General features: G+C 37.6%; 1 protein-coding gene across 1 annotated transcript; it reads right to left on the reverse strand.

Moving 5' to 3' along the window:
- Nucleotides 1–3017: 3017 nt before the first annotated feature.
- On the reverse strand, nt 3018–8452 carry LOC101297838 (MACPF domain-containing protein At4g24290-like). The gene is made up of 7 exons (XM_004299848.1): nt 8140–8452; nt 7814–8052; nt 7555–7741; nt 5733–5801; nt 5453–5639; nt 4712–4878; nt 3018–3903 (listed from the first exon to the last, which is right to left on the reverse strand). The coding sequence occupies exons 1-7, from the start codon at nt 8338–8340 to the stop codon at nt 3217–3219; spliced, it is 1737 nt and encodes a 578-aa protein (XP_004299896.1). The 5' UTR covers nt 8341–8452; the 3' UTR covers nt 3018–3216.
- Nucleotides 8453–11734: the final 3282 nt, after the last annotated feature.

Consider the following 11734-nt stretch of genomic DNA (forward strand, 5'->3'; position numbering starts at 1 on the left):
ACGGACGAACTGATGAAGTTTGGCATCCTCGACAACAAGACTCGTTAGCTGGAATTGCGGTGCTAAGTCTGACTGGATCTGGCCGGCCGACGGACGAACTGATGAAGTCTGGCAGCCGCCGGATGAACTGATAAAGACGCCGGCGGGGCCATGGATGCTAGCGGCTGAACAATCATGGGCGTCGTCAATGCTGATGACGGCGGTTGACGAGAGGAGGAGCATACCTGCTAGGGTTTGGGATTGGACTCAAGGTCTTGGGCCTGGGTTTGATCTCAAGCCCAAAAAAGGTCAATTTTGGAATTGGGCCTATGGGTCTAATTTCAATATGACTATGCTTAAGTTGTGGTGTTTTTGATAGCTTAACAGACTGAGCAATCTAGCTGCAGCTAGATGGATTCATGAGGTTTGGAGTACCGCAATTGAGCGCCTTGGCTCCAGTTTTTATGTTTCTTTGGTATCTTGTTTTGTATCTAATATAATCCTTTGCTAAGCTTATTTGAATAAGTGAGCTAATTGTCTAATATAATGGTGTTTTGATGTCATTCTGGCCTGAGTTTATCAATGAAATTTTTTGGGCTACTGCCCCTTTTCCGTTCAAAAAATATATATATATAGGTGAAAATTTAGAAAAATGATCTACTCATAAATCTATAAACTGATCGGTCAAAATGTGGATATAAGATCGAAAGGTGGGATAAGCCAAAAGGTCTTAAACAAGTCCTCAACTTAAGAGTTCTCATTAGAAAAGCTTCTTGTGTGTGTGTGTGTGTGTGTGTTAGTATTATTAACACATTATTTTGTGTTATTAACATACCTCATCTATAACGATAATTATTCATGAAACAACTTCAAGTGACAAGTTTGTAAATAAAATTGAAATACGTGGATAGGAAAATAGATCGTGATGTAATCCAAGACCATTACCTTTATTGTTAAGAAGCCCAAAATGAACCTCAAGCATATATAACCATACTACCTAATTCCCTGCTGATAAGAGAATATTGTTATTTGCATAGAGACCTCAATTGGTGTACACCTAAGAAAATAAAAATCAACAATTCAACCACCGACTTAAGCTTCAACGGTTGAGATTGATGGTACAAAATTTTGACGTGCTAGATCGCATCGAAAAATCTAACTTTTTAAATATATTTTTTTCTAGATGCCCATAACTTCAGAAATTCATATAGTATAGCTTAAGACTCTGAAAACTTCTCCGAAAACTCTCACGAACTCGTATTGACATGTACATAAATATCAAACTCTTTTATATCAAAGCTTACACCGTTGAAAAATCCCTCAAGAATTTTACTTAGCATCCAAGATCTTGATGCAATCCTCAAATAATCTCGTCAGAGTTAACTCGATAAATTCTCCACAACACATTCTCGAGCATCTTATTACCCACCAAATTTCAAAATATATTTTGACAAATCCCACATTAACTCATCAGATAATTTGGAGTCCCAAGAAAAATTACGCTAGATAAATAAATAATCAATAATATCGACCGATAAATAATTTATAAAAATTAACTCAATAAAAATTCTGAGGCGCACACATATCTGAATATATAATAACTTTTAAATTAACAGAGCATTACATCTATTGAGCCTTGAGTTGGTAAAGATGTACTGCCACATATATTTTTTTGAAAAAAATAGACAATTTCATTAATTTGTCCACGACCAGAAGGCGCTTACATCAATCTGCCTACTCACGACTAAAAAGTCTAGTTGGCAACAAGCAATAACAGAATGACAGATAGCCCTCATTACAAATGTGCTCAATTAAGCCTATCACATCTAACTTCCAACTATTCCTATCTAAATTCCATGTAACGGTGATATTCGTCGCCTCCGGACCTCAATTGGTGTACAACAAAGTAAAACCGAAATTTAAACAAGAATAGTCTTCCATCAAATGTCTAAGTAAGATACCTCCTTACCCTTATTAGTAGGGCTAGCCTCTCCTCGATCAGACCTCGAGGATGTCATGTGAGACGAAGTAGATAATTTCTGGGCAAACTTTGGCTTAAGTCCACCAAAATGCTTGCGTAAAGAAATGAGCCCAAACCCAGGCCCATAAGCCCAAACCTTACCAACCCCAAACCCTTCTCTCTTCCAAGCAAACAACGATGCTCTTGGCGGCCACCACCTGCAAGCCTTTGGCGGCCACGTTTTCCAGTCCTCACCTGGTCCAATCGGTGTCATCGGACCCAATCAGCTGCCTTACAACCCTCGTCTCCAAACGACCCCGTCAGACGGAAAGAGAAGTCCCGCCGGTAGCCAATTCTCGAGACGACGAAATTTGTTATGGCAGCGTCAACAGAGGCCGATAGATAGGCTTGGTTGAAAAGTAGAGATCCGTGGTCTCTGGTAGGGATCGCAACGCTAGGGTTTTGGAAGAAAACTAGATGAGTAGAGGCTCCTGGTTTCTCGGAGCAAACCGAGTCTTAGGTCAAGAAGTACCATCAGACATTATTTGTTGCTCAAGTATGCTGCAAGTAAATTGATAAGAATAGTGCGGCGAAAAATAAGACAAGTAAATTGATAAGAATAAATTGTCACACGTGTTGAGCAAAGGAACAAGTAACAAATACAGGAGTAGAGTCCTCCACGGTAAAAAAAGAGCAAACTTGACATACTGAAACCAATGGAATGCCTCGTCGTTGAAGCTGGTCATATGTGGGTAACTTGTTGGGGGAGAAGATGCCAGACAAGAATGGAGAACCATTAATGGTGGAATAAAATTCTGCTAAACCTTATTTTCACTGCAACCAATATTCGTCTTATATTAGAATTACCATGTGACGGTATGCTTGGTTGTTAGGATGCTTGGAGAAAGGAATGACTTGATCTTATTTTCACCTCTAGAAACGTTTGCACAAGCATCACTTTTCTATTCGGAAAACAAAAATCCATGCTGGAGTAGACATGATAACAAAGCCTAGAACACTAACATCCCCAGATGTGCTCAGCTGGTAACGCCACAAAAACTGACTATGCGCAAAATTTACACAGGAACTTGTTCAGTTACCTGGAACTGACCCTGACTGCACATGCTATGAACTTGTTCAGTTACAAATCTCCACTTCATAACACCGAGATAAATTAAAATTTACAGTAATACAACAACCTTGGAAAACCCATCAATATCTGATAATACCCCGCCCTCGACACCTATATCATTTTATTTTTCTTTTAATTTATCAGCTTAATGTTCCTCCAACTCTTCTTCATCAGGTAATATTACAGTCAATAAAGAATACTTCGCACGCAGTGATATCCTGCCCTTTTCGACAACTAGTCTTGCCCCAGATACAACCCAATAACCTGGAGTTTCCTCTGGCCCCCTTGTCATTTCTGTTGTATCCACAAATTTCCTGAGTCTCGGGGCTTGGATGGGAACTGGAGGGCCCCCAGGGTAGACAGCAGAGTTTATGTTGACATCTGCTGGTCGTGGGGGTGGCTTTTGAACTGTTGTAAAGTGATGACTGATCAGTGTTGATATCAGTCCCGACTTATGGGCCAACCCTGGTGACCCATCCCATTCAGGATGCTTTACGATTGTAGCTCCGGAAACAGTAGAGAAGCGGAGTCTCAAGGAGAGAATATTTTTTATCCCATAATTCTCAACCTGCAACTGCGCCCCAGTTACTACTGAAAGATCCTCATCCGACTCCACAGGAGCAGTGCACACATGAGAGAAGTTCTTCCATTGGACTTTCTCATAGTATTTACGATCATAAGAATCATGATGGAAATTTCCATTTGGATCATCTTCGAGTTGGAAGATTTTTGGAAGAGAGGAGAGGTGTTGTAAGTGGATGGCCAAGCGGTTGCTTCTTTTGCCTTCTAGATACAGCCGCAGACCAGTCACCGGTCTCTTTCCTACATCAACCTGACATCAAAATATAGCAAATAATGATTTTTTTTTTTTGCCGGAAACAGTATATTTTAAGAGGGACCTGAATAATTATGTGGTAACATTTAAACTTCATGTCATGGATTAATTTTAGGATGACTAAGGCGGATAAGGCTATGGTGTATTAATGTTTCTCATGCATCAACTTTTATTACAGCATGAAGCACTCATTTTACTTATTAAATGACACATTGTACCAATTGAGGACTCGTGTGGTAACTAATAATATATACCATTTTAAGGACTCATGTTACCACAACGAGGACTAATATTACTACTTTACGGACTCAAATTACAACTTTACGATAATTGTATGCATGTCATGCAGTAACACATTGTAAAACTTAACATTCAAAGAGATGTCATATAATTTCACAGAACATAAATATGAAAACAGGGTCATAAAAGTTGTGTCAAGTATTCCTAGATAAGTTTTCCAAAGATATTTTTCATTACAAAAGCATTTCCAAAGTTGAGGGATGAATGTCTATATTTTTCCTTTGATATGACTGCATAAAAATGCAAACATCAACACTAATACAAAGTTGTCCCATGAACTCAAGTGAACTCAAGTATTTCCTATAGAACTTCTCCAAAGTTAATTAGATGACTGACTTCAAACATCAACATGCATGAACTCCAGTATTCCTATAAAACTTCTCCAAAGCTAATAGATGACTGACTTCAAACATCCACATGGTAAGTTATCCCATGAACAAAAACTTTTATGTTAATAACAATTTTCTTTTTCTATAAATAAGGAAGCAGACATCATGAGGCTTACCAGACTAGTATTGACATATAGCTTGGGCCCCATTAAGCTAAACTGTAGAGATGTATTGCTTTGGTTCTTCCTTTGTGGACCAAGAGGAAGGTCGCTAAAAACTGGCGCCCACTGCCTTGGCAGCTGGAATTCCAGAAACTGATGTAGCTCTTCAATTGGTGGTTTATCTGCAAGCATACGAGTGACAATAAAATTTTCCCATGTTACCAATCAATTTCCACAATGCTAAAACACTTCTGTAAAATTACAAATATATAGAGAAAGGGTCCCGAATTCCACTTTTCTACTAGTTCTGTTTAGTTCTAAAAAAATTTGCTATCTCAATTCTACAAGGCCAAAAATGATCTGTTGTATAATTCTGGATCAACTCTACTAATTATATATTGCTAAGGCCTTTCTCCATGAATGGATCATGTTTAGCAAGCATGCTCTCAAAAGTAAGAGTAGAATTTCCATGAGAAGGCATAGTTGGTTATGGAAGGTGTAATCTGGTCTAGCATGATACATATTACAAACCAACAAAATCCATTTTCCAATTGGAAGCAGCATATGCACATCTATTAAGTCACAGACAGCCTTGTTTTTTGTCTATGTTTTTCTCTATCTCCATTTCCCTTAAGTTTATGGAGCTGACAACTATATTCACAAAATGTAGGAGCACAAAAATCTATAATAGGATTTTAAGAGCAGTAAATAGAAAAGAAAATGAAATAAATAGTGCCCCAGGGGAAAAGGGCTCACATCTTAAATAAAGATTTATTGCATGGCTCAAGAATCCACTCCCGGGGACTCCATTTAAAAGAGAGGTGATTGGTATAAATGACATTGTGATCACATCAGGTTCAAGTTGAACACTTTGTAACCATTCATTATGGGACAGGTTCTTAATATCACTGCCGCCTCTCCTTTTGCGAATGCTTACAATATCCTGCAATAAAAATAATTTAGATACTCAGAATGATATTTGATAAAGATGCACTCAGCCAGCAAGGCAGTGAAGAACATTTGTCATTCAACTCACTTCCTTGTGTGAATAAGAACTTGATGGACTACTATCTGCAAACCGCAACCTCTGCTCCCTGATTTCAAACTGCAAGAGACACATTTTTAAGTCAGGAACTTGTGTAAACTAGAAATTACAAACTAATGCATATGAAGCAGAGTAAAACGAGAAAAGACAACTTAAAACAAATACACACAACTCTACTCTTGTGCCTATCATCCCAATGGAAAAACAAAGGTTATATTCCATGTAGAGCTTACGCTAATGCTAAAAAGAACAAGGATGGAGAGAAATAGAATGAGAGTGAAGAGCATGATAGAATGCAACCATTTTTAAAGGATCACAAATTCACTAGACCTCTTACCTAAACCTGATATTTTTGAGCAAACTGAAAATCACTTCACTAAATTTTGGTTCGGCAAGATTTTCCTTTATAAAGATGAAGCAAATACGTGCCTAAACAGTCTGCTTTGACAGATATTATGGAACTGTGATTTTACCAGAGGGAACAGATGAGAGTTAGGTTTCTATCATTAAAATACAAGCCAGAAAGGGAGGTCTGCGAAACAACTCTTTTGTGAACTCTGGCTAACATAGGCGCATGTGTGCATACACAATCGTCCTTTTTTTTAATTCGAAACAAAATTTTCTCTGCAAGTGATAATCCCCATTCTTTGCTTCCCATTTGTTAATGAGGTAGAAAATATAAGACCAGAATCAACATTCTGATGACATGAAAAGATCCATAACAAATATATGATTCTAGAAGAGCTTATAATTGAGTTTACTCATCTAACAACAGGTGGTGCGGTTCATGCAAGTTTCATTGAAAAATAAAAATAGACTGATATCATCCTTTGTGAAGATTTATTAATTCAGTAGAGATAGCTAGTGATTATTGGACCCACTTTTGTATACAGGTCGAGACAGAAATTGCAATAAAGAGAAAACATTAAAAGGATCTTGATTTTTGGAGATAAGCAAGTCCAAGGTATATGATGAAGCAGCCATAAGCTGGCTGGAAAATAAATATCCTCTTTGGAAGCCAAAGACTAGGCCCAGCCTTTTGTGGTCCAAAGGAAAGTCTACTTGGTAGTTTAAGGGTCTTTGCCAGGTTTATTTTTACTTACGAAAATAATTATGAGTCTAGTTTAAAGTGTCTTCAGTGTGTCTTTATTTCCATTTCAATTTTGAAGCATTTAAGGGTCTCATTATTAATAAGTTTTATTAGTCTTATGGTATTCTAGGAGTAAGGGTTGTATTTGAAGCCTATAAATATGGCTTTCTAGTGTAATCCGAGGGGCAGATTGGAATGAATTAAGAGTTTATCTTATTGAAGGCTTGGCCTTGTATCCTCTCCCCTAACCTCCCTTATTCTATCTCTCTTCTACAGCTAAGAACCCCCTATTCCTTCTAAAAGCTTTCTGTTTTCTTATTCTCTCAACACTCTCTGAGTCCAATTAATCCCTCCCTGCATCAGTACAGTAAAGGCTAACTCCCATTTTAGTTGGCAGTGAACCCAAGTGGCCCCTCACTACTCCGATAGCACCCTAGAGAACCAATTTATCTTTTTCAAAATAAAAGATATTTTTCACCCATATGGTTGAAGCCAATAGCACATTCAGGACTATATAGAACAGAGATTATCGACCTTCAATCTTCCAAAATCAAGAAACCCACTCTTTTGGAAACAGGTTAGCAGACTCAGTAGGATAACAATTTTACAATCTATAGTGAGAGGCAAACCAACACCAATATACAACAAAATAGATTGTAAACATTTGTGATCAATCACAGCACTTTAAAAGTTGACATGTTAAGTGTAGGCCATAGAACAAACCTTGTCATTCTTGTAAGCTTGAGCAGACGGTATGCCATCCAAAAATCTTTTATCCGCCATGTCCTTTAATCTTTTCTGTATATCTGCCGGTTGAAGAGTGGAAGAGTGCTGTTGCTTCATAAAGATGACATCCTTACCTCCCATCTTGACACCAACAACTATATGCGTTCCGAATGTCTCTATAAACCTAGAACGAAAAGACACATAATCAGATAATAAAACAAAAGATGAGGAAGACCAAGGGTGGCTCTTAATTCACCTGGCTAATGTAGCAGGCTCCCATGAGGACGGGACTGCCTTTTTAACATGATCACGAAGTAGCATGTGGGACTTGTCGAGGGCGACAGAATAGAGCGTGATGAAGACACCGTCGAAGGCAAGGGTCTTAGTGTTGGCTGCATCTTTTTGCCAACAACCTGAGAATTCAAACATAGAATTGAAGAGGCCCGAGGGTATTTTGCCGGTCAAACCAACTTCCTGGTTGAAATGCTCCGACATCTGCACCCAAACCAAATCTATCTTTATGAATACTTACTAAAAAAAGGAAGGTGGGTGTTGGAAATGAAAATAGGAGAGTCGAGTTACCTGTTGGAAAGAGAGAACATCGGACCTGAAACGGGTGCGCTCTCCTTTATCGCATTTGATGCCGCCGTCGTCGTCGATTTCAATCAATCGAGACTCGCCTTTGCAGTACTTGAGCCTTAAATCAATGGAGACATCGTATCCACGCCCAATTGATGCAATCGCAATCTCAGCAGCTTGTGGAGCTCCGACCTTGAGCGCCATGCCCTCACCACCTAAGCAACCCGGGTTGGAGTAGAGTGGAGTGCATCTCAATTGACTCCAGATTCCCACAAAATACTAAACTACGTTTTTTTCGAAATCAACAGCTAACAAGAAACAAGTAAACCCTCCTCCCACAAAAATAAACTCATTTTAGTGATTTTACGATTATGAGTGGATACTTTTACAGCCCAAAAAAAATAATGAAAAATGAGTTCACTTATTTTATAAGTCGGGTTTAATGTCGGAATCCCCTGTACACAACGTCTAAATAATAATTAACTTTCCCCTTCATTTGCAATTTGGTAATTTTTAGACTTTAAACCATAGACTTCATTTTGATGGACTTTAAAATATGACTATATATTTGTGTTGAAGTTGAAATTTGAACTTTTCGAATGATGGTGTGATGCTGTAATGGTGGTCCATGCCTAATGCTTTCAAATTTATTGAGTGATAAATTTCAACATATCTATTTGGTTACATATTTATAAATTGATGATTTGTTGTAAAATCACTGTCATAAATTTCATTGATATATATATATAGACGTACACATTTTTTTAAAAGGGTTGGATTCATTCCATTAGTGAAATCCATCACAACCAATTATGCTAGTCAAGCGCGAGAAAATCTCCAGAGGAAGGTATTCGATGAAGCTTCGCTCGGTTGGGAATTATTACCATCTGTATTTATTAATATTTCAATGAAATTGCCCGCATAATAACATAAAGAGAATGTCTCAAAATACTATTAAGAGTTTCTACAAATCTAAGTACTCTCAAATGCACAAACTAGCAAAAAGTGTTACACTCAGTTTCCTATTTGCTTTAACAAAGCGATGACAAAGCAGAAAGGAAACTTGAACTCGAAACATTAGTAGAAGTAGTAGTGTTGCCAACCAAAATTGAGGTCTGCTAGACTCAGTTTGATCATAATACTAGGAGATTACGACTAACTGACGAGACGATGAACTCACAAAGCGGGACTAAACCACATCACGCTATCATATCAAGACCAACAACAACCTTTGATTTTTAGATAGGTATAATTGTCAAATTGCTACCCTAAGTTTCATCTTTGTGTCAATTCGCTACGTTAGGTTTTATTTTAGCCAAATTGCTACCCAAGGTTATATTTTTTTAGTCAATTTGCTACTCTTCCATCAAATTTGCTATTCTTTAGGCTTTCAAGATAAACTAATTTTGGTAATTTACTTATCAAAATTTCATATTGACTAAAAAGCCTTAGAGATATTTGTATATCTTGTAACAGAAAGAAAAAAGAGAGGGTTACTAAATTGTGGGAGTAGAAGACCGGAAAATGATTCGTGACCCAAAATGGCACGTCGAGTCCAGGTTGATGATGCCCTCATCGACAAGATACATATCTCAATTTCTTGTCACATTCTTCATGCATCGCAATCCGGTGATGGACTTTGTGCGTTCTGACAAACCACAAGGTCTCATAACAATAGTCTTACATAAGATATTACCTCCTGATTCAAGATCTACGTACTTTTACCTCTACTTATAATTGCTCAATGGTAACATTTATGAGCTTATATTACACACACATTACTAGGGCTAGCCACAGCTCCATTATTTGACTTTGGTTTCAAATACAAAACACACTCAGTCACGCTTTAAGAGCATTTGCACCAACGAGCCAATTGGATGACTGATTGGTTGATTTCCTCTTTTTTCCAATGCACCATGTATTAATTGCCCGACTGATTAATGAGTCCCATGTGAATAGTGATTGCCTAGGCAATCCAATTGTTAATAACTAGAGTTGATACCCGCACCTTAGTGCGGTGTAATATCCACATTATGCATATTCCACATATGTATAAGAGCTATCACAAAAACAACCTTTATACAACAAAATATCTAGCTAGTCTTGTGTTCTACCCAAAATATAAATGCTCCAATTATTTTGATTTGTACGTATATAAAGCAGAAAAGAAAATGATAAAAATAGTTCCATGAAACAACGGAGTAATAAATTATCACGGTAATATATTAATATCTCTAGACTCTTCTGTTTTGTGAGAAATGTTAGAGCTATTTCGAGAAGAGTCTAGAGAGTGTGAGAAAGATGGAGAAATGTTGGGAGAGAGAGAGAGAGAGCGAGAAGCGGCGAAAAAAAAATTATATCTAGAGTTGAAACGAATGGTGAATACGGAATTACACATCTCATCAGCAGGGTAAAAAGGTTTGCACACTGTTCACAGTGCTTATGAACAGTTAACCAAACAATAGTACATAGGCACAAAACGGAACAATAATGAAAGAGATGAAACGAAGCGGCGATATTCTCTGAGATGCAGAGAGACGGGAGAAATAAAAATAAAGGAGGTCTGAAGAGGCAAGATCGATCCGGAAGATTCAAGAGGCAGAAGAAAAGTAAAAAATGGAGAGCAAAAAATTCTTTACCGAGAGAGAGCCTATCTAGAAAAATTTAAATTACCTATTTCAAAAAAATATATATATCACTGTTCATATGCTTGTGAACAGTCGACCATGTTATAGTATATAAGTTAAATTGCCCATCGTTTTACCTGACCAATTTGGTGGGCTCCACTTTCTTCTCCCATCTATTTTGCAACAGGTAAACCTTGGCACCTATGTAATGGAAACATCAGCTAATTATGGTTGTTTGATTGGGATCTAACGGTTATTATTAAATAGCAACAGTAATTCTTTAAAAAGTTACAGTACTCCCTATAATTTCTGGCACCTAAATTTTCAAAAGTTTGTTCTCTCAATCTTCTTCCTCCATCGATTTATTCTCCATTGATTAAGTTTTATCAAAGATAATTAATATTATGTGATTAATCTTGTGTATCAAATTATAAGTTTAATGTTTTTAGTTTAAATTATTCAAAATTGAATTGTAAATAGTGAATTAGCATAACAATTTCCTTCGATGGGTGCATTGACAAAAGGTGAGCAAGTTGCCAATTTCAAATGAATAGTGAATTAGCACTGTCAATGACAAATCAGCAGTTGCGCTTGCCCCAAAGGGTGCAATTGCTCTAAGCCTAGAAATGGATGGGGGATACTCCAAGATCAATATCGATCACTCCCAAAACTCAAGATCCATGGAATTTTCAGATCTTGGATCCAAAACACAGTTAGAAAGCAATCTGCAGATGAAGAACAAGCTTGACCAGACCAGTTCCAACAAACAAGACGACGACGACGAGATTCAGCATCAAGATAGGAACTTTGGTAATGGTAATGGCAGTCATGTGGTACTGAAAAGGAACTCAGTCTCTTCTTCTTCTCCTTCTGGGTTTCAGTCTGCTGTGAAAGGAGCAATATCCTCAATGAGAAGATCCTCCTCCACAGTTTCAGAAAGGTATTCCAGGATCCATGACCAGTCTGTAACA

This window comes from Fragaria vesca, linkage group LG5 (assembly GCF_000184155.1).
Source record: "Fragaria vesca subsp. vesca linkage group LG5, FraVesHawaii_1.0, whole genome shotgun sequence".
NCBI classification, from domain to species: domain Eukaryota; kingdom Viridiplantae; phylum Streptophyta; class Magnoliopsida; order Rosales; family Rosaceae; genus Fragaria; species Fragaria vesca.